General features: G+C 42.3%; 3 protein-coding genes across 5 annotated transcripts in view; all 3 read right to left on the bottom strand.

Moving 5' to 3' along the window:
• LOC309881888 (putative RNA-binding protein Luc7-like 2) overlaps positions 1–1,669 on the bottom strand; it is a 33,489-nt gene extending 31,820 nt beyond the window's left edge. Inside the window, exon 1 of one of the 3 annotated variants that reach the window (XM_082768412.1) lies at positions 1,333–1,669. In XM_082768412.1, the coding sequence (XP_082624538.1) occupies positions 1,333–1,393 (61 nt within the window). In that variant the 5' untranslated portion in view covers positions 1,394–1,669. The remainder of the gene's footprint in view (positions 1–1,332) is intronic. The other 2 variants (XM_082768413.1, XM_082768414.1) reach the window with 2 other exon arrangements.
• Positions 1,670–2,881: 1,212 nt separating this feature from the next.
• Positions 2,882–3,487, bottom strand: FMC1 (formation of mitochondrial complex V assembly factor 1 homolog). Its single transcript, XM_082768446.1, has 2 exons — positions 3,246–3,487; positions 2,882–3,143 (listed from the first exon to the last, which is right to left on the bottom strand). Exons 1-2 carry the CDS (start codon positions 3,381–3,383, stop codon positions 2,949–2,951), a joined length of 333 nt encoding a protein of 110 aa, XP_082624572.1. The 5' UTR covers positions 3,384–3,487; the 3' UTR covers positions 2,882–2,948.
• Positions 3,488–4,160: 673 nt separating this feature from the next.
• The window catches only part of UBN2 (ubinuclein 2), a 54,674-nt gene continuing 32,023 nt past the window's right edge, over positions 4,161–26,811 (bottom strand). The window contains exons 10-17 of the mRNA XM_082772068.1: positions 26,432–26,545; positions 25,336–25,479; positions 21,787–21,837; positions 21,231–21,273; positions 19,027–20,565; positions 15,370–15,616; positions 14,501–14,590; positions 4,161–13,404 (exon numbers count right to left, since the gene is read on the bottom strand). Coding sequence (XP_082628194.1) covers positions 13,355–13,404; positions 14,501–14,590; positions 15,370–15,616; positions 19,027–20,565; positions 21,231–21,273; positions 21,787–21,837; positions 25,336–25,479; positions 26,432–26,545 — 2,278 coding nt within the window. The 3' untranslated portion in view covers positions 4,161–13,354. The remainder of the gene's footprint in view (positions 13,405–14,500; positions 14,591–15,369; positions 15,617–19,026; positions 20,566–21,230; positions 21,274–21,786; positions 21,838–25,335; positions 25,480–26,431; positions 26,546–26,811) is intronic.

Here is a 26,811-nt window from a genome sequence, read left to right as displayed (position 1 = left end):
GTGGAAAACGCATTCAAAAAGTGCGAAAGCCTTCACCCCTTTTAAGCTTACTGCACAGTCTCAGGTACCCTTTTGAGACAGCCATCTGGGTGCTAGCACCGGGAAGCCCTGAATTTCATGAGCACCATGTTACATTGCCAGGCTGTGTGCTCACACCACAACAGGAAGCGTTCAAAATCTGCTCGGACGAGAAAAAAAAACGCTCCAAGTCAGATCCTGCATGCTGACTACTTGCTAACCGGCCTTGCACTGGAAAGCAACCTCTCCATAATTAAGCAGTGATTTTCCTATGCGGTTATCGTGCCCCTGTTTAGAACAGCTGTAAGTATGTAGCAGGAAGCATTTATGATAACCTGGGTACGTGAAAACTTGCTACGTTTATTTAAAATTCTAAATTCTATCAAAAAAAGTGAAAAGATGATCATATCGCCCCGGTTCCAAGAGATGACCGGCTTGTGCAAAGTAAATCCCAGTTCATATATCCTACCCAGTGCATGGGAACACAGATAATCATTAATAAAGCACGAAGCTTCAACAAACACGCAGCGTACCTGAGAGAGTACAACATGCAGAACACTAAAATCATCTGTAATCACAGTCTACCCTCAGGTGCAGCATTCTCTCGTTCATAAATGAGATACTACACATCATACCAGGGCTTCCTCCTCCCTAGCAGTCGCCACACTATCTACATTTACGGATCGCTGCCGTTCAAACATTGCTGTGGAGCATATAAAAAAATAAATCTGAGAGCCTGTACACAGCGATAATTTTCCAATTCACAACGCGACCGCAAAGCGATCATAAGGCTGATTGTGCCTATCTGTCTCGGGATGACTGCCTCTAGGTGTTAAAATGGGATTTTTATTTTTTTTTAACAAAGGGAAAAAAAAAAATGGGGGAGCTCATCCGCTGGGAGCGACTAAACCCTGCCTTTCAGAGAGCGGCGGGCAGACCCACCCAGCCGGCCGAAATGATGGTTTGGGTCAGACTTCAGACAGCCCTAGCGACACGAGAGCCCTGCTCGGCCGAAGGAAGGGGGGCTGGGGCTGTTCTGCCCGCGCCCCCCCGCCCGGTCGGGGCCGCCCGCTGCTCCCCGCGGGGCCGAGCCACGCGGCCGGGCCCTGCCGCGGCGCGGTTCCGCTTCTCCGGGGGCCCCGCGGGCAGCGCTCGGCGGCCGGGCTGGGCCTCCAGAGCGGCGGCGGCCGCATCGCCCCCGCGGGGCCCCGGGCCCGCTCCTAGGGCGGGCGGACAACGGCGGCGGCGGCTCCTTGGGCCCCCTCCCGGCCCCCGCCCCGGCTCCGAGCGCGGCCGCGGCCGGGGGGCGCTTACCGTCCCGGGACGTGCCCATCAGCTGGTCCAGCATGGCGCGCATCTGGGCCTGCGCCGACATCTTGAGCGCGGCGGGGGCCCGGCCCGGCCCGGCCGCCTCACGCCGACTGCGGCCTACAAGGCCCGAGGCCCGGCGCGGCCCGAGGCCCTCCCCCTGCGCGTCACCGCGCGGGCCCGGGCGGAGCCCCGCTTCCCCGCCGAGGGCGCGGGGGGGACGCGGAGGGCAGCGAGGGCAGCGGGCGCTGCCGCGGAGGGCGGAGCGGAGCGGAGCGGAGCGGGGGAGCCTCTGCCCCGCGCCCGGCTCGGTGCCGCCGCCTCCCCTCCCCCCGCCGCTCCTCCCGCCTGCCACGCGCGCGCGCCGGCGCTAACGGAAACCCGCGCGCACGCGCCCCGCCCCGCCCTCTCCCCCAGCTCCCGCGCGGACGTCAGCGCCGCCGAGCGCTCGGCGCCCGCCCATTGGCCGCGACGCGCGGCGCGGGGATTGGCGGGGAGGCCCCGCGGGGCCGCCGTGACGCGGGGGCCGCTCCGGGCGCCCCGCCGCCATCTTAGGGGGCCGCGCTCCGCGCCGCCCGCCGCCCCCCCGGCCCTCAGGGGCCGCTCCGCCCGCCCGCCGCCCCGGGGCTGGGCTGCTGGGCACTAACGGGGGAGGCCAGCGAGGGCTGGGGGGAAGCGGTTCGGCTCGCAGCGCGTTTCTGACAGCGCTTTGTCCTCCCTCCTGGCAAAGCCCAGCCGAGCGCGCTTTTGTTGGTGGCTCTTTATTAAGCTCCTCCCGCGGTTACAGCGCAGCCTGGCATTTATAGCCCCTGTAAGTCACCCCTGGTACAGGTTTCTTATGCGTCGTGCACAGAACAAACCTCTTCTGACAGTTGAAGCCTGTGTTTCTTTCCTTGTAAAAATAAACTTGCTGTTCCAGGTTGCAGGACAACAAAACAGCATTGTTGCTGGGACTGTAACTCATTGTCATCCAGCTCACACATCTGGTGTAACTAGCAGGTGTCATTTCACTGATAAATGAAGCTGCCCCAGGATTCATGGTGAAACATGCATAAAAAGCCTAGTGTGAATGTCAACCCTGCCAAGACATTCAGAAAGTTGCAGTTCATTAGGTAGCAGTATTTTGAGTTATTATCAGTAGGTCACTGCCATGGATGAAAATCTTCTAGGTGGGAAGTGCTCCAGCAGCACTCACAAGAACCTTCTGATGCTCCAAAGAAAGGGCCTTTCCTTTGGAAATTGGAATGGGAAATTGGGCTTTTTCCATTGGGAATTTTCCAATGTACAGACTATGGCAGGAAAACCCTGCAGAAAACGGGCAAATTTCACCTAGAGATTTAGGGCAAGAAAACACAGTTGTAACTCTCATGAACAGAGCAATGAGGTTTTTGGCCTGGTTTTCCGTTATAGGCAACCCCCCTTGTTCCCTGTGGCCGCCTGTCACACCGGGCACCCAGAGGCAGGCCAGGTACCCTCGATAACCTTGGGGAGCGGATTCCCTGTTTCTCCCCGTTCACCCCACACCCGCCGACAGCAAAGCACCACGACACACCAAGCCAGCGGGGCCTCCCCTCCCGGGGCTCGTTTATTGGGGAGCCGACGGCAGGCGCACGGCGGCCGCCTCAGCCCTTGCCTCCGGGCTGCTGGGGCAGGCGGAAGCCCACCAGCCCGGCCACCTCCTCGGGCGAGCGCTCCCCCCGGCCGTGGTACTCGTGGTGCAGGGCGGCCAGGTGCCGCACGCTGCGCAGCAGGCACAGGTAGGTGGCGGCCTGGAAGTGCAGCTCCTGCTGGGCCCGGCACAGCTTCTCGCTGGTGACCTGCGGAGAGGAGGCGACAGTGCTAAAGGAGGCGAAGTTCACCTCACGCCGCCGCCGCCGCCGGGAGAAGGGGGGGGGGAGCCGCGGCGGCCGCCGCCGTACCCGGTGAGCGCGGAAGGCCGCCAGGAGGTGCCGGTAGGCGGCCGTGTCCCGGTAGGGCCGGCCGGGAGGGCCGCTCGCCAGCCGCAGCTCGCGGAGGAGCCCGCGGAGGGTGCGCAGCGGGGAGCCCAGCGCCGCCATCTCGCGGCAGGGCCGGCTGCGGAGCGCCGAGCGGAGCGATCGCGGCCCGCCCCCGCGCCCCCGCTTCTCCCGAGCGGCCGGGGGCGAGCGGCGAGGCCGGGCCCCGGCCGCCTGCTGGGCGGGGAGGGGAGAGCGGCGGTGCTCAGGGAAGCTTCGTGCAACGAAAGTCCCGGGCAACGCCCGACCGCCCCGTCGCGGGGGCTTCGGGGTCTGCGTTTTGGACGCAGAAAAAACAAATATTTTTTTTTAATTAAAAAAAATAATAATAAAAATAATATTTTTTTTAGAAAAGGTAAAAAGGGAAATCCACCCCAGATGGGACTCGAACCCACAATCCCTGGCTTAGGAGGCCAATGCCTTATCCATTAGGCCACTGGGGCTGCCACGGACAATGTTGCGCGGCGGTGCTACTTCTGCCAGCCCCCCGCCCCTCGTTCCTTCGCTGGGCGCTGATTGGGCGGCGCCTCCCGCCTGCCTCCCGCCGCCCGCGAGCGGGGAGCAGGGAAATGGCGGCCGCCATGAGCCGCCAGAGCAGGGCCAGGCGAGGAGGGCACGGCCGGGCCTCGAAGTAACGGCCTCCGGAGGGACGGTCCCCTCCTTATAAACCGCTTTGGAAGTGCTGCCCTTGCTTCGGGGTTGCCTCAGCTGAAGGAAGCTGTAGCAACCGCCCACCCCCATCCAATTTAACAACAAAGAGAAACGATCCGCCCCCCAACATCCCCAACCACATCTTTATTTTTTTGTGAGAAATAACACAGACAGGGCTAATATGTACATTCCTCTTTATTTAATACAGCACAGACACATGACGTAAAAAAAAAAGAAAAGTACACTCATGAAAAAAGCCTGTCGCCATTACGGACAGGGAACAGCTACACCCAGTTGCGTAAGGCTCCTACTGCAGAACAGGGGTCTGCTGTCTAAACGTGGATCCCAGAGCAAAACTGCTGCCAAAAAAAATCTTTGCACTCCTTTCAGGAAAGCAGAAGAAAAAGAGGGAAAGCCCCTCCAGGAACAGGTGGTGAAGCTGGTGGCATCTGCAAGGTTCATAGGACACAAGCCCCGTTACTGGTTGGAACAGAGCACTGAAAAAGCAAAAAACATGCTCCAGCTCTTCTTGCAGAGGGCCAACAGCCCTGACTTCTGAGAACATCAGACTTCTCAGGGGTGGCGAACCTGAGTATCTGGAAGGAGTGAAAACATCAAGTAGTCACACACAAGAGATTTATAGTGTCCCTGATAGGGCTCTGCTAGCCACAACTGGGAATGTGCAGGGGAACAAACCAGCTTCCCAATTAAAATAAAAAAATAATACTAAGGACTAACAGCCATTAAACTGACCAGAACAGTATACACATTTGGAACTGATGCAGGCTTTTGTGGCAGCAGCTTCTTCTTTTTCCTGCTTCAGTTCAGGATGGAAATTAAGCAGGCACCAGTTCCTCTGGCAAAGAGCCTTACACACTTAAAAAAATTAAAATACAAAAAAGGGAGACAGGTGTATTTACAAAATCCATGGCTGGTACAGTACATCATTTTTAAGACACACTAAATGCTACAATCTTTCAGGTCCTGAGATTATTACCAAAAAAAAAAAAAAAAAAAAGCAACAACTCAAAATTTGTGTTCAGGTCCAGTTTTATAAGGAGAGAGGAAGGAAATCACACATTTAAAAACACAGTATCCCTTGAAGTTAGTGGAACACGCCTCCCTAAAACCCAAATGAAAGTGGTGCTAATCACCCAAACGTAGCTGCATTTGGTTGTTCAGGCTTGCTGTCACAAGAGGGGAGCATTTCGCAGGGGAGTTTCTCTGGAGAGCTCACCAGGTAAGCACGTGGCTGTTAGGATCCTCTGTCACTAAGCCCTATGATCCGAAATACGGAAGTAATAAAAGGAGGAAGGTGACCTGATACAAATTCACGTGGGACTGAGTACAGCATCACAGGAATCACCGACTCAAAGAGGTTTGCCATCTTAGTAGCTGTGCGTTCCTTTGAAGAAGAGGACTACAAAGGACGCTAGTTTTGCTTGAAACAAAATGCTCAGGCAACTGACTGACTGCTCCAAGCCACACAGAGCAGGGCAGGAAAACCCTCAGCCCACTGGTTTCTCGGCTGTTCACTTTACATAGCCTCCTTCATTCTCCTGGGGATCAGCAAGTCAGGTAGGGTTAAGCTGGTTATATCCAAAGTTGCTAAAAATATATACGCCAAATGTGACAACAAAGGATACAGAGGCCAAACCTGTCTGTGGGAGGACCCCCACTGCCCTTGGCTGGGTGGGCAGGAATTGATGTGGAAGCTCTGCTCTTGACTAAGCCTCGTTACCAGGCAGAACTGAAGGGCCTTACAATCCGCACCTGTATTTTCAATGAAATATTCTTAACATAGTGCTTTTGTTATCATCAGACGTTACAATCACAGATGGCCTTTTATTATAAGCACCTGACTTTAAGCTAGAAAATACCAACATTTTAAGGATTACTCACAAAATGCTTCTAACCCTCAGTAAAAAGAAGACTACAAGAGACAAATCACAGAACAAGGGTACTACAGTTTAACGGCTAAAATATAATGCTGCTCAGTAGACTTTTTGGGGAAAATAGCATTAATGATTTTTGTAAATTTTTTTCTTTAAACAGTAGTCCAAAAATATTTCTCCATCTATTTCCAACAGGGACCTTGAGAACTATGCAAGAACATGGTACTAATTGCTACATGATGGAATTACTGGCAATAAAACACACACTACAGTTCTCACCTCTGAGCTAAATTGTTATTTGTAGTTACATACAAGACTAAAGATCAGCGAGAAATACCCGGGGAATCACAAATTAGCTTTTATTTGAAGATCCAGCTACCGGGTAGCTGATACCTCCTCTTGTTTAGAAGCAACTTCATTTAAGTGAGGAATTGATTTACTTCTGATATTGGAAGGAAACACAGGATCTCATTAGCTTCTCCCCAAATCCAATCAGTACATTAAAAAAACAACATTGCTGCGGGTTCTTTAAACCAATTTTGAGAGCTGAATATTCTGAAAGCTCTCAGACTAAGACTTGTCACAAGAGGTGATTTTAGCTTCCCTCTTGAAGCAACTTCATGACACTTGACACTAGGTGTTGCACCAGCAAAAGGGTTTCTTTTTTGAAATACAAACTTCTTTCTTCACTGTAGCAAAAAGAGTTCTGCAGTACAGACATTCAAAAAATATTCAATTTTCTTTGGGTAAAACTTCAACATGTATTAACAGGGTAGCTGAGGGAAGGAATGCATGTAACACTGAGACATGTAAAGAATACTTATCTGCATAGTTGATATTAGTGACTACTAATCAAACTAAGGCCTTATCTGGAGAAAGCTGAGAACACAAGAAAGTTTCTTCCCCCACCTCCCATTCCACTGGTGAAATCTGAGAAGTCTCAAAGCAGCTCTGGCTGCCTCAGCAGCTACTTGGTTTGGCCTGCAGCAGTGGTATCTCCTGACTGGTTTGGGTTGATTCTCTTGCCTTTTTCTGTTGGTACTGGACAGTGACAAATGTAACCGAATCTGTTCAAGAAATACATCTGCACATGCTGCTGGGCCAAAAAAAACACCTTTAGTAATAAGCATGATAGAAGGCAATGTGCGCTGCTTGTTTTGGATTACTTCAGCATAAAGAAAAACTTGTTAGTTAATGGTTACTAAATGATCAGGAGGAGACATGGCAAGGGAAGAGGCTGAAATTCACTTCTAGATACAAAACATGAAGTGTGATTTTTTTTTTTTCCAGAGTTGCTCTATATAATTATAGCTGTCAAAGAATGTCTACAAAACAACAGACCTATATCCTCCACTACTGACAACTGACAAGATCAGCACAGTATCACTTACAAGGAGTGTGCAAAAATGGCCATAGGGAATCTTTTGTGCATCCCCAATTCCAGGCCATGCTGATCTCTCAGCATAACACATAGCAGCAGCGGGGCTTCCTGCGGCCCCAAAAGGCTATTACAGCAGCAAGGAATCATTGGGTCACAGAAAAAGGATGATGGAGCCACACCAGACTTCTCCACAACCAGAGCATTCCCCAACAACGTTTGGTTATATTTCCAGTGGCTAAGCCAGGCTAATTCTGGCTGCTTATTTTGGCAGTGATTTTTTAAGCAGCAGCAGACTGATGGTGATTTTCAGAACAGCCTCAGGTGTTAAAAACACCACAACAGTCAACCAGCAGTGCCAGCTGTAGACTTCCAATCTTTCAGATAGGCTTAGAATAAAGAGCACACATGCCTGAAAGAGACTGAACAGCAACAGAAGAGCCCAGTCACCTCAAGTCACTGCCATAGGTGGATGTGGATAACTACAGAATAACTCTCACACTCAACCTAAGGCAGATTAGGACGTGCTCTCACTCCAACTGACCAAGCTACCAGCAATAGTACTATCCCCAGCACTGTTAGATTGGTAAAAGAAATCTACCAATGGCCTCATTTCAACAGGTTCATTTGAATGTGATAACTGGAATAGCAGTTAGGCTATTTTCTGCCACAGGAACATGTTGCATTTGGTACCTTACTGTTGGCTCTCTAGATGGGCTCTCCACTTAAGTATGAAGGACTCTTCTAGCCATTCCTACTCTGGTTTCTGAAAAGAGAAGGTAAAACACTTCCTTTTCATATTGCAACTCAAAATCAGGTCTCCCCCAGTGGAAGCATCACGGAACAAGCACAGTCTAGTGATGCTCACATGTTACCTTAAGTTTAGAAATGAATTGCTGATTTCAGATATGCATGTTTCTAATAATAGTAAGTCAGATGTATCCTCAGCACAGAATAGTTAAAATCACTAGAAGATCTATTGCAGATCACTGATTCTGTCAGAGGACAAGCAAACAAGCACAGACACTATTTGAGTGTTCACTTGCAGCCAACAATACACAAACTTACTGTTCATTATTTTAAGAGAACAAACCATTAATGAAATCTCAGCAAGAAAAAGTACAGCGAGAAAAGTACTCAAAGGTGAATGATTTAGGCAGCTTGTGAAGTATAGTCAGGTTTAACTTCAAAGAGCAGCTGCATTCTTGCAGTTTATACCAAGTTCCTTCTCACGCGTGACACCCGGTAGGAAGTGACAACTTTGGTAAATGTTAAGAATTCTTGCAATAACCAGCGCCATGCAGGCATGGCTAGCCATACACAAGATTCCTTGCAGTTCATCTCAACTCAAAATTGTTACAAGCTATTTTAACCTTCTTCTTTCCCCACTTCTTTCAGTTAGGTTAGCCACACATCTTTGCCTCAAGTTCAGTAATAGTGTGAAGCAGTCCGGTATTTAACGTTGTCAGTTGTACTTGTGAATTAAGACCCAAATTTAAAACCTCCAGAGAAAAATATAACAAGTTTCAATCTCATTAGCCACTTCCTTTCTCTCACACACGTTTACACATTCACACACGCACGCTTTTATTGTACTGCCACCTTTGCCCAAACGTTCCCCTTTTGTATGCAAATGTTTAACAGCGCCAGCAGAACGTAGGAGGATGAACACGGTTATGGGATTCTCGGGAATATTGCTGTGTATGTACGTGTGCGCACACATGTGTGAGCGTGAGAGAAAGAAAGCACACAAGCATACAGAACCAACGCCATGGTACAGCAGCTATGAATGAAGTCACATACATTACACACTTTTTTTTTCTTTTTTTTTTTACAAAAGGGAAAAATAGTATAACAGCATAAAGCCATCTATCTTGGCAAGCTTAAGATTTTCCTCCAAAATGCCTTCCAGCACTTCAGGATCTCTGAGAACAGTTTAAGAGGGTAGGGAAATAAAATAAAAAAAGGCACTTAAACAAAGGACAAAGGCCTGAATCAAGTAAGTCATGGAGGGTAACAGCCATTTCACCAGAGCTAGGACCAATCAAAAAGCTACCAACTTTTTAATTTCTATAAAATTAAAATTGCATAAAGTGTTAATTAATCAGTCATTTACCTACTGCTTTCACTTTCTGGATAATTTTATGAAACAAACAAAAAGCAAGTGTCCCTTTAGTGATTTCCCCCTAATTCAGCAAAAGATTAAAGATAGGTGTGGGAGGAAGCCTTCCACAGCTTAGCCTGACTGCAGATTTTCCTGCAATTCCATCTGCAAACAAAACAAAACAAAAACAGGAGAGGGACCACTGTGCCTTTAGCAATTCACTCAAAAAAAAAAAAGAAAAAAAAAAAAAAAACCACAAAAAACAAAACCCAAACACCCCAATACTTCTAATTCATCTGTGGGCAAAAACTACTCAAAAGAAAACCAAACAAACTGTAAACTAGATTAAAATTTGCTAATAAATACAGCTAAAAGTTCATTTTATGAATGTAGCAGCAAATGTGATAAAGTTAGTCGGAGTCCAAGATGACTCCCAGAGGGTTAATGGTTCACACAACTGATGGCAGCTTGGGAGAGTTGCAGGATTTCTGTTTTCATGTCCTCAAGGGTCTTGCACCAAGTGGAGGAGGAGTGTGGAGGAAGGGTCAGGTGATGGGACTGAGGAAGGAAACAGGCTCTTGGCACCTGTCCCACCCCCAATTCTGTGCATCAGACAACTTTGATTGGATTCAAACAAGAAGTAGAACCCAAGTAATTAAAAGTTACTTCTGATTAGCAGAAAACAGATGTGAAACCCACAGCATCCACACTTGTGACTCGTATCTTGAATCATCAGAGAAGGCTGGACAAACTGATTTAGGCCATCTTGGAGTAGGAGAACACTGCAGTTACAGTCCAAGGTATCAGAAATTTGCAGCCTGTTTTTCATGTGGCCTGACGCCTTCCTTCTTACTTTGCAAGTGTCTCAAAAGGATTTACAATAGCTACCATGACTTTGGGGACTTTGGATCATGTAGCAGAGAATATTACTCAGAGGGTTTTAACATCTAAGACCTGTGTGTGAAATTATTGCTTGCATTTGTTTGGGGCTTTCAGTGAGCTTGACATGCTAGCTCATACACAGACCCCAAACTGAGTTCAGCCCTGCTGCCTGGAAAAGACAGCTCTACTTGGCTTTCTTATTGCTTGTGAATACTGAGGGTTACTTAGTATGTACAACTACAGTTTATTTATTACCAGAGGCCCTTAAAAAGTAGTAAAAAACTGGGGGGAAATGTCACTAGGAGAGCTGCTATGCAGAATATAGTAAAACATTAACCTAGTTTTGCATTTGGACACTGCAGAAAATTTTCACTTCCCCATCCTGTTTGTGCTAACCAAAAATGTCTCTGGGAGCCACCCTATTATTCCCTTTAATTTGGCCTTGATAGGTTTAACACAGAAGAATAGGGAAAAGGCAACACCGACTCCTTCATCACTATGTTGCTGATTCCAAAGCAGCTCGGCAGTATAATGACTGAAGGCAGTTACCCTCTAGGGGACTGTCTGAACTGGCATGAAGACTGTATGGTCATCTTAATTCTCACCATCAGTATCAGTTTACTTGTTTCCAAAAACTGAGAAGCTCAATAGGCCATACAGACAGGACTAGTTTCTATCCTCAAGGTTTGGAGAGGATATCCCTTAACTGAAGGTGAGTCGTACCTGCAGAAAGAGAGGGAGGGACGTTGAAAGAAAGTTTGTGCTGTTATTCTAAAGGGCCACAAGTCTCCCAATTGAAGTTTCATTTAGCAACTATGAAGACGAGAGATGTAAATTTGGATGAGATGCTTTGATGAAGAAAACACAGAAGAGGTAGAACTCTTAGGACATTTTTTTTTTTGGTGGGTTATTCTGTGTGTTTTAATATATTGCTGCTTGATGGCTCAACTACTGCAACTCCCTTAGCTACACAGGTTGTTAAAAAGTATCAGGTTTGACAATTCAGAAAAAAAAATCAACATTCTCTTAGGCCTCAAAAAAAAGTTTTCTTCCTTCAACCCTTCCTGGAGAAAAAGAAAAATCAGATAAGGCTTGCAATCTAAATAGGTTGTGGTACTTAACGTTCAATAGAATTTGCACATTAGTAGGAATGCAAGAGTCTATGTAGCTGTATGTTTCAACTCTAAATAACCTTGACTAAGATGCAAGCTTATCTAATCAACATGCCACATACGAAACATTAGCATTAGCTAAAAGGCATCTAATTAGCTGATGCTATGGAGTGAAATTCATGAACTAATGAATCTTATTTTAATTCAATGTGTCTTTCACAGAAGTGTTGTGCAAAAACATTTATTGCTGAGCTCAACCCAACATCTTTATACTAAATACACAATATATATTATTTTAGATTCATGTATATATATATATATATTTATATAAAATTAAAATGAGCTCTAAATAGAAAAGAAATTGTTCTCTGGTCTAAGAAAAATAAGTCACATGTAAAAGTAACCTGAAAGCTATAAGTTAATCTAGCAAAAACACTGAAGATTCATTATCCATGGTCAAGGTATCGCTGGAAGATGAGATGACCAGTAATCACTGGTTCAAACCCACCTCAAACTACTGGAAAGACTAGCTAGTAGGAATTTCAGCATCTCTGATCAGGAATGTTTCAGGGTTGAAGGAGAAGGGCATCATACAATTTTAGTTGCGTCTTTCCCCTAGGATTTATTTCAGTTTCTGTCACTCTCATCTTTTATCTAACAGCGCAAGGGGTTCTACAGCAGAGTTCTGTCCTAGTGTCAAAAGTGCAACATGTGCTGGATACTTCCTAACCTTACAAATGAACCAGTCCATGTATTGCTATAAAAAAATAGCCAGCTTTGCAGTTTTGTGCTACCATGAAAGAAAGAGTTCAGGTTGGAGACTCTCCAGGCCAGCAGGGGCTGGAAATGCTGGAGACGATCCATTCAGCCCCAGAAGAGAAGGCACCTCTGGTCGCTTTTGAACGACTCCTCTTTGGCTAATGCCTGAAGCAGTATTAACCTGGCTCTGGAGTAAGTCACATTCAGCTTTTTTTTTTTTTTTACTAGCAAATCAGGATAATGCATGGCTTTTGGGAGGAGTTACATGACAGATGAGGAAGATCTAGAATGGGTAAAGAATTAACTGTATTTTATGAAAGATGTGATAGAACATTACTTAATGTCAGTAGCAGATAAGCACAAGGGAAAGGAAAACTTAAATGGAGGGACTGAAAGAGTCCTAGCATGCCTTCAAAAAAAAAAAAAAAAAAAAGGATGTGGGAAAGAAATGCTAGTGTGACCAATAAAATGTTGGTTTCCTTTTTATGTATGATGAAAATTTTCCACACACCCTTCCTCCCTATGTAAGTCATGTTAAAACAAAAAAAATAAACAAGGAGCAAAGGGTTTCCCAGTAGCCTGTCTCTCACATCTCATGTACCAGGAGATTTGTTTTTGAAGATAGCTCTCTGGAACCAATGAGACTGCATACATCCATAGGCTCTCTATAGCCAAAGAGCCTTGTAAAGCTGAAAAAATGCCCACATCACAAACTGCATTTCTGTAAGGTTTTAAATACAACAAAGTACCCCAGCACCACTTCTAATCTATATAACCTTTGGTCCACAACCACACGGTACACTCAGGACCTACATATGATCTTATACGGGGCACTTCAGGAAATTGTGAAGTACATGATTCCACCTCACCCAATGGATGGAGAGACCTATTCTAGCTCCTCTCACGCTTTCAACTTTTTATTGGATATTACCCAGAAAAAAATGTTTGTGCTGCTGTGGGTTTGACAATCAATTTCTTTTAAAAGCCAATCAGAACAGATGAAAAAAATGTTTGTTTCTTTAGGCAAGATCAAACTATGACCAGTCTGCATGACCAGGAGCACCAGTCCCCCTTTTCCTTCTCTCTTTGATCAAGTATTGTTTTCTTTTTCTTCTTCCTCTCACCACAGTGCTTGGGATCAGAATATGTAAACATCGACAGAAACAGCAGCCCTGTGACAATAAGCACTTTCCCAACTGGGCAGATTCTGTCAGCCAACCAGAACTGCTTCAGCTCCCTTGCTTGTCTAGAAGTCACTGGTTTTTCCGCTGTAACTTAGTGTCCCCTTTACTTTGGCCTCCATCTGCAATTTAGAAACAGGAAAAGAAGAGGAAGAATAAAAACATGAACAAACTTATTTTGTAACTTACAAGACATACTTGGAACATTCATCCTTAGCATCATCAGAAAATGCACTGTCTTTATATCATGTTGGACTTTACATATTTTCAATATTATTTTTTTTTAATAGGACTGATGAAACCAGAGACATCAAGCTTTACACCAAGATGTTTAGAGACATGGTATTTTAAGTTGCAGCCTGTGATACTACAAAAAAAAAAAAAAATCAATCTTTTCTTTAGAAGTCTTAACGTTGTGAGAATTTTAAGCCCACCCACGGTACTCACTGACAAAAGAAACCAAGGTTGATATCACATGAGTGATTAGTTTGTTTTCACAGCCTCTTACAACACTGCCCTGGTTCTGGAGCCAAGTACTGCAAATTCAGTATAAAGAATCCACTGTGCCACTGCCACCTTTTGTACTCCCTTTACTGGCAAATAAAGGAGCACACTCTGCCACCTTCTATAATTTTATGATAGTTTTTCCAACTCTAAGCTTTACAAACAGAGAAAGGTTTTATACTTCAAGTTACTCCTTTCAATCAAAAATATGTAACTTAAAGCATAAGATTCCCAGGGAAGATTGGTCTTCCACTACAAAACTATCACATTTATTCACACATGCATACCCAACTGCAAGAATCATGAAGAGGCTTCTAGCTGAAAGATGAGATATTAAGATGTAGTGGAAAAAACAATCCATTTTCCTCCCAGTATAGACTATACAGTCTGCAAAAATCATGATAGTATCTCATATGTAGCAGTCCTTTTCTTCTATTGGCTGAATTTGAATGCTTACGTTTTGCAAACTGCTATAATAAAATATTTTATTATATTGAGATTTTTGAGCTTTTTAGTGTCTGGCATTGAATGTTGTTTTTCTACTTGTGTTTGGGTTCCAAAAATACTGCTATAATAGAATTTGCACTGTCCACTGCTATCAAAGCTTGTTCCTGTTCTGTCTTCTCTAAACCAATTTTGAATTTGGTGTATGCATTTCAGTCTAGGGCATAAATCTGTTAAGTTAAAAAAGTAGTAAGAGAAATGTATCTTTACCTGTGTAAGCTTGCTGCAAGTGAGCAGGCAGAGGTGAGTGAGACAGCGTTGCTGCATGCTGAGCACCTGGCTGTAAACCCTTCAGTAAGTCTGGGGTAAAAAGGAGGAGAAAAACAAAGATGGAAAATAAATCTTAAGAACCATGGCAGCCTTAGCAAAATAGGAAGCTTTTATTTTTAAAATTAAAGCTATCATAACATGATAATTTGCCCAGATTTCTGAAGACATCTCAACAGCAACAAAAAATAATACCTGATAGGATTCTGATGGCTGGTATACAAGTCAATAAAAACAGACCTGTTCACATATGGTTAATCAAAAGTCAGAACAAGGATCATGCGTTACTATTGGGATGCAACTCTTCATACTAGCTCATTTGGCAGAAAGGCCAAAATTGCTACAGATTAAAAGCTTAAAGAAATTCTTTTAAGCAATTGCAAATAATAAATCCCACCTGGATTGATCCCTTCCTGTAAGAAAATGGTTTGGTATCAGAGTATCTAAGCCATTACTGAGCTAAGGATATTTTGATGAATCACAGTATTAAGTCTCATATCTGTATGGTGAAATTGAGAAAATCTTAAGGTGCATTTCTTTTTGAAGATAGAGGAAGAAGTTAACCCAAAAATGCATGTACAAAAGCAGTTATATATTATAAATTTAACAGTGAAGTTAATCATCTGTCAAAGGTGATTCATAACATCTGGATAATTACATAAAGTTTTAACAGAGAAGTCACATTTACTCTCCTTTAGGGATTTTCATGAACCAAATCTAAGTGTCTCAGAACTGAATGGCTTTCCTTCTTAATTTCCACATTCAGCAAGCATCTTTCCCTACAGCATAGTGTGATGAGGAATTCCACTCACTCTGAGTTAGGCTGTGGTGGAAAGCCGCTGAGGTAGATCCCGAGGTGGTTGTCACTCCAGCTGTGTCCGTCCCAAAGCCAAGCAGCTCCAAGGGAAACTGGAAGGGCACGGTCACAGGAACAAGGCCACCCAGCATCCCAAAAGGAGTTAATGGTGCAGACGTCACATTCTGACTGGTTACGGACAGGGGTGATGCCATGAGCGTCAGAGGTGAGGCGTTAGCCAGTAATGATGCTCCTGCTGTTGACTGTACAGAGAAAAGTAGTACTTCAAGATTTTAAAGCTTTGAGTATTATCCTCTAAGGAGATAAGAATCAGCTATTTACTGTTAAGTCTGGTCCTGTTAAAAAGGACATTACAATATTAATAAATACTACTTATCCACCTAGGATCAGTTCCCACTATTTGTCTGCTCAACAAGCACGCTTATATCTCACGTTCACATGTGACAGCATGGTTCATCTGTCTTGTTCTTCTTGTCAGCCTCACAGGTAAATTCCTTTAAATTATCCCATGCAGATCTGAAGTTCTTTAGAAGCACGTTACTCTCCCCTCTCAAAATATGGGTCTTAACACAATGGTAACTATTTCTAAAGTTACGTAGAAGTAAGGATTTCTGAAAACTCCAATTTGTATTTAAGAACTTACTTAAGAACCACCACACTTCAAAGGACAAAATTTAAGTTACCGAGATGCAGACATATATACACACATAGGTAGGTGTTCATACACAAACACACGTGCATGTGTTACAACAACAAGGACGGAAGGAAAATTCTCACCACCCTACATAAGTCGCAAGTTAAATTCACTGTAGTTTAAGAAAATGTGAGATTAAGCCAGAATATTTTAGCTACAACAGCTCCCAAATTACATCAATTCCTTTGTAATTAGCAGCTGTCCTGCTCATTCCTATTTAACAATTCCATTCACTAAACATACAGTAATTCTATATGTTAATGTTCAATTCTCAAATTATCTATCACAAAAGAAGAAGTATAGAAAGCATTTCAAACCAGATTCAAGCTTATATTTTACAGATATTTGAGCTATTACGATTCAGAGACTGAACAGGACTCCAAGCCTGTGCATTTCGATATGCAAGTCTTAACTAAAAAACAAAACCAAAACTGATTTTAATGAATACCTGAGCTCAAAATGAAAATGAAATCTCATTGAATTCTATAGTATTAGTTTACAGAAACAAAGTGATAAAAACTCTCAGTGAGAAAAATTTTCTACTACCAGGTTCGGTCTTAAGATGTTTAGATGAAAGCTGCTAAAGAAAAGTTACTGCTTAAGACATTTTAAAATCATATCCCTGTAAATTTAAGCAACTACAGATCAGATGTTCATAATAAGTATTCATGTCATCTTAGGAATGACAGCTTCTAAGACATTCTCCATCCCACAAGTAGAAAACCATGGATGAAAGACTTTATAAGAACATACATGGTTATTCTCTTTAGCCTTTGGAAGTGCTAATTTCAAAATAAGCCTATGCACAAAAAATGACAACCATTCACTATGTAGCTTTTCCTAGTTACAAACATATTTTTATTACCAACACAAAATCATCTAGTCTGATCTTCAATGTAAGCAGACCAGTAGATTCTAACGAGCAACTTGTATATAGCTTGTCTTCTAATTAGCAGCATCAGGAATTAAATCTATAAGCCCTTAACGGAAAGGAAATTCACTTTCAGTCTCATGTAATGTATTAAGAAGGGTAACTCCTTAGTACATTGTACCCAGCTAGCCATTAGATTCTGGAAGACTAAAAAAGTACTGTTATCACAAATCTCTTCCCATTCAATGTACTTGGACTGGGAAGTAATTTGATTCTGATCTTCTCCTGAATATACTACAATGACTGAGCCTCAGTCTGCACTGTAGCAAAAGTCTTATTGAATGTTTTATCTTTGTACCACTTCTCCAAAACTGTTTCAGGTTATCAAAGTACCTTCTGAAGTGTCAAGGAAGAAAACACGTGTGAAGTCACAATTAACTTGGTGATATTATATGCTGCTCAGTCCCTCTGTTTGCCCCCTTCTATTATACCAAAACGCTTTTACTGTATTACAGTATACACCTGTGATAATTGATTATCTACCACATTCTCACCAGTCCTTCTTTTCAACATCACTATCTGCCAAGATGCATTTCATACCCCAGGTGATCAGCGTCTCTATAAAATAATGATTTGCCAGAATTCATCTCATCATCCACACACTGCTACTTATTTCCCATGTCTATCAACTTCAAGCACTACAACAACCATTTCACATTTTCTTCCACATCACAGCAACTATATCCATGGGATATCCACAATTGCATCAGATTCAAACTCTGTTCCCAGTCCTTTTGCTGCAGCCTCATTTGCTTCCTCCAGGCACTTTCTGGAGTACCCAAAAGTGCACCACAGCTGGCACAGCTCTTCTGTAGACCCTTTGTGATACCTCTGTGGCCCTTACACAGAACACAGACTGTGTGATTTTTTGTTTGTTTTCCTCTCCATTCAAAGTACCCAAAATTAATGAGAAGGCTGTATAAGAGCCTGTTAGACATCTCGTTTACCATACCAGACTTAAGGTATTGTAGGCTGAGAGACCACAGAAATGCCTCATGAAAGTCATCTTCTTCCTGTTACTCAGCTGTACTAAGAAAAACTGGTATCAGGCTAAAACATTATTATAAAGCATTATGAAAAGCTGCGTACACACCACCACCATGAAACAATAGGTATGTATACCATTCAGATAAATGCATTGCTTTTCTGGTTTGCTGTAGAACAAGGTTTTGATTTGCAGTGATGTTGCCTTTCTTAACTTTACTTAAGTTATGCATGCTTCACAATAGAGAGATCAATAAAAACAGAGGAGTACCTAAAATCTTCTCAATAATTAAATCATTCCCAGTAAGAAAAAAGCACAGCTTGGTAAAGTAGGCTGTCTTTTGGGCAAATAATAGGTTTGCATAGGTTTTAGAAAAAGAGTATTTTCAAAATATTTGTTTTATATTACTTTTTAACTCCAAAGTTCTGCACAAGCTCTTAAATAATTTCTAGTTTATATATCAATGACCTCTCATTCGATTTGACTAAATCCTACAAAATAAAACACATACTTAATCACAAATACTAAAAAAAAAAAAAAAAGCCCTTGCAAATATTAAATATGTCTTGCATTACACTCTAACCACAAGCAATTGAACTCCAGTTTTGCAAACTAACCACAAAGCTTGGCAACAAACATACCGAGATAGCTCTACATGTTAACTCCATCAATATAAATAAATACACAAGAATACAGAAATCTAATCATGCAAGACAGTACTGCATTGCCTGAAAATACAGCCACAGAAAGCCCACCTTTTCTAGTGTTCTTAAAAAAATGACAAAATTGAGTTCTGTTTCACACTACAGACCAACCAGTCTTTTACAGTAAGGATTCCTTCCACCCTGACCCCTGGATTTCGCATCAGCTGGAAATACCTGTTTACTAGCGTGAACTAGTTTCATCAGTATTAGCATTCATACTAGGTAAAGTGTAAACATTAACCTTGTGACTCACTTTCAAATCAAGATATTGTAAGCCTGTTTTCAAAGCGTGATAAATATTAATGTCTGATTTAAATGTAAACGCGTTAGATGCATACCTGCACACTGGCTGCTACAACTGGAGACCCTGAGGCAGAAGATGGTCTGTGTGGAGTTGACAATTGTTTAGTAGCACCCTGTGTTCCACTTCCTGCTCCCCCAGACAGACTAGTCCTACTAGCTCCACTTGAGTTAAGGTTACTGCCTCTGCTGGCAGGTACATTCATTCCAACTCCACCCAAATTATTTTTACCAACAGTTCCAGAAGGAGAAGAGTTGGGCAATTTTGAAGAAGCCTGAGGGTTCTTTGCAGGCTGAAGGCCTGAGGTGCGATTAGAGGGCAGCAAATTCATTGTGGGAGACTGCCTGCTGATATTTACACCACTGGTTTGTTTATGAAGGGGGTTGTTGCTGGAGTGACTACTCTGGGAAACTAGTGCACTTGAACTGGAAGAACTGGGTGTTGTTGCAGGCCTGGGGGATGAGGTGGACTTAGATGAAAATTTAGGCGATGCATTGGGCTTGGGTGTCACAGAGGGCTTAGATGCAGTGGGCTTGGGAGAGGCAGCAGGTTTAGGAGAGGCAGCCATGGAGAAGGGAGGCTTGAAACCCTGGGAAGAAACCTGTGACACCATAGCCTTGGCTAAATAGTTACTAGAGGTAGAGGTGCTGGATGTTGTCCGAGAAACCAGTGGGTGAGATACTTGAGAGCCACTTCCAGATGAGGGGTTAGACAAAGGCAGGCGATATACTACAGACTTCTCTTGAGCCTTGATGACTGGTGATGAGCACGTCAGTTTGGGATTACTGCTCAATTTCACCACTGGATTGGTCTGTGATTTACTAATAGTTGCTTGTAAAGGAGATACATATTTCTGCTGTACAGCTGAATGCTGGTGCACCTTTGTCATTTGTGATGCTGAGGAAGAACCTCCTTGAATCTCAGAAGATGATACCAAGATACTAGCATCCTTGGGTCTTTGAGAGGAGGTGGAAATAGCTGCTTGGGTCTTAGAGGAAGAAACATGGGTCTGTGAAGAGGAAGAAGCAGCTTGGATCTGACTTGACCTCTGTAGTCCTTGCTGAAGTAGCTTGGCTGGCAAAGGCTCTAAGGAAACCTTAGGATTTTGAATTGAAGATCCAGCAATAAGGCCTGAAGAGATACCAGTGTGAACTATGTCCTGGGGTTTCTTTGGTACTGGCCCCGTGTGACCAGCAATAAGACTTGATGAATGGGGTGCTTGAGTGGGCTCTACTTTCTTTGAAGTTGCCAGGGGCAACTTGCTCATAATGCTTGCCAGTTTCTCTTCCCTCAGCCCAGGGCGAGGTCTGGATGTTGGTGTCTCTATGGTGGATCCAAGAGGCGATCCCTTGGCACCATTATTGATAACTGCCAGAGCATCAGAAATGGAGTCCAGTGATGGTGGGTGGAAAGAGAGGTCTTCATCCAGTGAGTCGTCCAAGCAGATAGTCTCTGGAGCTGGCGTGCAGCTAGAGCTGGCTGGGGTGCAGACAGGTGCGCTGGTACTCAGTGTAGTAGCACAAGTTGAATTGACTGAAGACGTACACGTTTTCTGTTCTTTCTTTGGACTGGAGTCCTGAGAATGAAGAGATAAGAAAAGACAAGTTTAATAGCCTTTCTGGAATAGATACAAAGTCCTCTTTCGTTTAATACTATTATTCTGTACATTCAGTGGAACCAAGACCTGAAATTTTTTATATTAAGATATAGATATCTAGACGTCAGATACTTGTGTGCTATTTCAATGTTTGTATTTTAAAGTCTAGTGCTGTTGGTCCACATACAAAAGTGCCCCCCACAGTTAAGAATAATCTCTGCTGTGAAGAACAGGATAGTTAATCATTAAGTAAAAATTGCTCCTAGGCTAAGACAACACCTCATCATGTCTAATGAAAACCTCTATCAATTTATGCTATTCTCCCAACCATACATTCTTCCAGTGTTGCCGAATTTAACACAAGCCAAAAGCAAACAAACCACATATTAAAAAAGGGAACTTCAATGGAACTATTTCCTTCTTCATAGTCAATTTTCAAAAAGCTATATAAGCTTAATATCACAAAGCTATACATAGAAGTGTCTTGTATTACTTAGCTTGGTAATCCGTGCTTTAAACCAATAAGCTCTTACAGCATTTTCCTTAAATTAGCATTTACTAGCTAACCCTTCTGATAGATATTTTTTTCCTGGAACTGAGGCAAGAAACTGTTTGTATCAAATGGCCATATAAAAGTCATTTACCTTCACTTTGGGTTTAGGTGCCAGAATCACCTTCTTCTTTGCCCTAAATCAAAAGAAAGCAGAGGAGATAAATGTGCATCAGAAGACGAAGGACAAGTAATTTTATTTTCAACCGTCACCCTGATTATATCCCAGTAAACTAGAAGGATGACCACTGTGGTCCAGCTTTTATAAAAAAGCATCCTTGAAATAGAAAAAAATAAAGACTCTTAAAATAAAGGGGGGGGGGGGCAAGCACATGGTTAATCCATTGTTGTCATGTATCATGCAAAATTCACTGAATTGCTGATATAACCTGATGTGTATCAGGTTAAGGTATTTGTTTTGTACTTTCTAAATTTAGAGAAGCTTTAGAGTATGAAGGTGTTTCAGCCTCCTAGAATCCTAGGAGTTTATCTTAACAGAGCTTTATCTAAACTGACAATATCTATAATAGTCTTCAAACAAATCCCAAAGTATCTCCCTTCTCTCCCCTCTGTCCAAAAAGAAATTACGTGAAGATGGGAAGAGATACTATGAACTACAGATATTAGTAAGTTGTCAATACTATACTCACGGAGCAGCAGTGAGGTGATTGTGAACACTCCGACTTTCTTTAAAAAGCATCCTGGAAGAGTGGTAAGAAAAGAAACGTAAGGCGATTCTACAGGGACAGTCAACATATGACCTCCTCATACAAGGGTACTCTTGAATTTTTAGAAGAATCCCTTGATTATCTGTCCCCAAAGTAGCCAGCAAGTAGTTTGTCTGTATTGCTACCATGGTGGAGTTACAGGCATAAACAGAAGAATGCTATGTAAAAAAACAGTTAAGTATGCATACAAAATGTGTGTATCAATGGCCAAGAAGTTTACATAATACAGTATCACCTCCTCCAGCAGGACAGAATAACAACATTTTGAATTCTCTGTCCTCAAGGGCTAAAAGATATTTCAAATTGCAAATTAAGTATTTTTTTTTTAAGCTCCTCTACATACATGTTGAACACAGGAACACAGGTTTGGGTTTTGCAGATTTTTTTTTTTAAGCTTACTATAGTAAAGTTAGAACACAGGAAACAAGCTTGTGTCTAGTTGTCTTCGGTATTTTGTATAGGCCACTGAGTACCATTTCTGCGACTTTACACTGCATTTACACACGTACTTTTCTACAGAGCCAGCAATACAGCTCCACAAATGGCAGGAGTTGCCACAATAATGTTAGCAACTCCTGCTCTGGGAAGTGAGAACAATTCCTGACCTGAATCTATACTACAGCTTGCTATCCAAATGCAGCTATAAACGGACAGTTAATGAAAACTCACTCCCCCTTTGCTGCTTCCAGGTAGACAAACTAAAATAGACAAGATTTCTCTACATCACTGCCATCATGTTGATCACATCATGAACAGCTGTCTAAACAAGAGCTTTTCACCACTGAAAACACATCCTGGAGAGCTGCAACAATTCTGAAAAAAATCCAGGTATCTACAAACCTCATATCTGTATTACACTGCTCCCCGTCAAAGACTACTGAACGCCTATGAAAAACATCAGAAAACAGAAGGAACTTTCCTCATTACAAGTGTCATGTGCCACTTTCTGGCCTATCTGGCTTTGCCAAAATATTTTCCTCCATGCCTTCTGCCTGGTGCTTTGTCTACTCTTTGATCTTTTTCATTTTGGGGGCATTCTAGACACCAGTAATTTGTGACATTATCCTTAAACGTTTAAGACAAAGCGTAACTGCCACAGGAACAGAAGTCAAAGATACAGTACAAAGAAAGGCAGCAAGAACATGCTTAGAAAACAATCACTCCACTGCATACGTGTATTTAAGCTGTAACAGCTGATGAAAGAGGTCAGGATGAGATTGCCTCTGTGACATGATTTCAAAGTGCTGTTTGACCTGTAAGAAATAAATTTGCTGCAAGCCCACTTGCAAGACCATCTCAAAAGAAAAGAGAAACTCTTGGAATTAAAAGGAAAAAACCTTTCTGTTCTTTTCACTTCTTTTAAACATACACATTTATATCGCAGGCATTTTTAAAAACAGATGTGGAATAAATACACAGCCCACTTATAAATGGGTTATGTTATCTAAAAAGGCTTTGAAATTCTTAAGGATAAAAAAGAATTTATTTAAATCCATGAATATCAGTAAGAGAATCTTAGGAGGCTGAGTATGGAAATTATACACAGAAAAGTAATGTGACAGAGCTACACTACAGTTGTGATACACATGAAGAAATGAACTTGGTGCAGTTCAGGCATATCTATACCTCATGCTTCTACAATAAAGAATGCGGAATGTAATACATTAACTTTGGAAAGGCAAGAAAATTTTCCTCTGGTCTGAGCTCACAAAGTTCTAGTACTATAGGCCTACTCTGATTTGTAAGCATTCCCTACGAAATACACCGGTATTTCACGTTAAAAATGACCTACCGATTTTTTTCTCCATTTCACATAGTTTCTTCTTACACAAGGCCATATACAAAGGTTAAAAAATATAAGCCTTCAGCATGATCTCTACCTTAGCATCCCCCCCAAAATAAATGTGAATCCAGCATATGAACAATACATTTTATATTAGGAGTTATCACTGAGACAACAGGAAATATTTGCTTTTCCTTTTTCCATGCACAGCTACCTACAAGTTCTGACAGGTCACTTCCTGAATAGAGAGCAAGGCAGAGTACTCCCCCAGTCAGAAGATCTAGAACCATTTCTGTAGAAATTTGTTTACAATACCATGTTGTAACATCATTTCCCCCAATTACTGATATAGCCTCTGTGTGCAAAGAAAAATACTTTTACTATTGCCTCACAGAAAAAGGATTTAAAAACAGATTTATTTCCTACATACACAATTCATTGAAAATTATTTACTTAGTACACATTGTAGCCAGAATTCTGTTTCTTATATCACATCTTCTGACAAACTTTTCTTTTTGACCAATTCATTTTATTCTGGTCATTGCCTGTTTCAAAGTTGCTTACTACTGCTTGAAACAGGCTTTTAGACAGAAAGCAGGTTGCTTAGGACAGTTGTGCAAAAGCCACCTGAACATGGTGGTCCTGGGCTCCAGCTGGTTCTGTATGAGCAGCTGAGTTGGACCAGAATAGCTCCAGCAGTCCCTTCCAAACTCAGCCATACTGTGAAAGTAGATTGGATCTAAGTAGAAGGTAAAAGCCCTCCCTTAGTGGGTGAGGAGAGGTTTTACCTTCTGCTTTTTTATATTTATTTATTTATTATTATATAGATATATTTATATCACATTGTATTTTGAACCTGTCAGAAGCGAGTCCAGTACTGATGCTGTGAGGTCTTCAAACAAAAAGTTCTTTTGCTTTCACTAACAAATGAGAACATCCACCTTTCTGGCAGAACTGCTGAAAGGAACAATGGTTTATGTTCCAGTTCTAACCATCGAGTTTAACACACTATAAGGAGATGGTTGACACTTGGGCTTTGAGGCCAACAGTTCTGTTGCTTGATTACTATTGCTCCCACTTTATTTTTCCCCCTTTGCACGGTTGTTCTCTTAACAAGTCATTATAGATCAAGTATTAGTTTTCATCAATAAGCTGATTTATTTTGAACTGTAGCATCAATGCATGCACATAAATACATGCACAAAATAAGAGCATAACATCTTAAATGTTTTTTAAAATCTAGCCTCGAAGTTCCCACTCATAATTCTGAAGTCTACATCACACTGCATTATCAGACTACTAAAAGCATACTGGCAACGTGGCTTTATCATTTTACATCACAGGAAAAACTCTCCAGTTACCCTTTTCTCCCTCTCAGTATTTCCCTCCAAGGAAGCATCATGGACTATGTTATGAACTTCAGCAAATTAACTATCCAACAGACGATAAAAGCAATAGATCTCCAAGGAAGAGCATCTTTTCAGCTCTTGGGCTTGCAAAGATGACAAATCTAATTTATTAAAAACTTTCATTCTTTTTTTTTTTTTTTTAAATATTCTATTTCCACTGACATTTTAAAGTTTTAAACAACATTAAAGTATACTGTTGAGTCAAACCTATCTCAATAAATAAAGCTCAAGAAACAGTTTAACACCAAAAGGAATAAATATAAAAAATAGGTATCTTACCTTGCCTGCATCCAGCCTTTAGGCCAAAGTGGTTTCACTTCTGTTTCCATAAAGGTTTTGAGGTAATCTTCAGCAGACTGACTTCTATTTGGCTCTAGCTCATAGCATCCCAGCTTGATCTTAACAAGATTACACAACAGAGACCTGCAAAAAGAAACACGATAGATATATTGAAAGAAACAACCTTTTCAAAAGCTTAGCAAAAAGACTGAGACATGGAAGCACTGATGCTGTATAGCTGCTGTCCACTTGCAGTTGTAGAAAAGAGTTCAACTCCAATCTTTTTTCCCCCAAATAAACTTTACCACTGTATGATCTGCTGCTGTTTCCAACAGACTACATGGCTTATCTCTTTTCAGCCTTCCCACCTCCCCATCGTTTTTAATTAGTTTTACATCTTTGTCATTGCCTCATAACTGAAACATCTTCTTTCACTTTGCTCACTATTACCTTGACCTCGTTTAAGATGGAAAATGTCTGTGATATGAAAGCAAGTGAAATCCACGCTACACTGAATTATTTCAACGGAATATTCTTTCTGACAAGGATGCTGTATTTTACTGTCCTTAAAAGATATAAAAGTGCACACAATTAAGTAACATTGACCCTCCTAAGCCGTGTGAATGAAAAAAAAAATTAAATCTCATCTTTAAGTATGGCTCCCTTCAGGTCAGCCCTAGTTGTACTATTTTATACATACAAATATTTATTCCATTATATATACAATATTCCATGAAGATTGCTTCCCTCTGTCTTAACATACAACATACTATGGATGAAAAAAATTCAATGTGAGAAGCCCACCAGCCCCTTTCAATATTTTTATTTGTTCTAAAATTAAATTAGTAATTTCCCATGCAAGTTCTAAGTTAAAGGGCTCTGGCTGCTTAAAACCCCGCTTAAAATTGCTGAAATCTAGATAATCCCATTTTGCAGTAAAATCTACTCTAAGGAAACAGAGAATTCAGCATTTCATATAAGAATCTATGACGCTCTTCCAAGAACAATTATTTAACACCATCATGTTGTAAAACACACACACACACCTGTATGAAGTCAGTGAAAAACTTTGATGACAAAGGTAGTTTTGTCTCACCTCACTGTGTCATCCCAATGAAACTTCTTTCTGGGCCCCACAACCCTCTTTCCAGGTTTCTCATCATCATCTTCCTCTGATCCATTTTTCTCTCGTTCATCTTCTGCTTGCGACCTATATTTAGAACAATTGTTTACTTTATAGTTGTACTACAGACAAAACATTTAATTAGGAGTGTTGTGTTAAATGTCAGTAAACAAAAAAAAAAAAAAGACCTGTCTTCAGATTCTCATTATACCCTTCCTGAAAGGGTAAACAGCTCATCTTCCCCTCCTCACTGCTTCACAGTCCTCAAAGACAAGCACAAGTGAAAAGGACACACTATATGGATGTTGTCAAGGATGCTGATCTATCTACTAATGCTTCTCCAAGTCTAAAGT

This window comes from Aythya marila, assembly GCF_965140915.1.
Source record: "Aythya marila genome assembly, chromosome: 1".
In the NCBI taxonomy this organism is placed as follows: domain Eukaryota; kingdom Metazoa; phylum Chordata; class Aves; order Anseriformes; family Anatidae; genus Aythya; species Aythya marila.
Note: the sequence above shows the minus strand (reverse complement) of the source record. Positions and strands in the feature narration are given on the sequence as shown.

Bases quoted from the DNA above. Each gene is read 5' to 3' on its own strand.
- FMC1 (XM_082768446.1), bottom strand. From the start codon at position 3,383: ATGGCGGCGCTGGGCTCCCCGCTGCGCACCCTCCGCGGGCTCCTCCGC. The intron at 3,144-3,245 runs GTACGGCGGCGG...TCCTCTCCGCAG, and splicing joins CGGCCTTCCGCGCTCACCGG to GTCACCAGCGAGAAGCTGTG.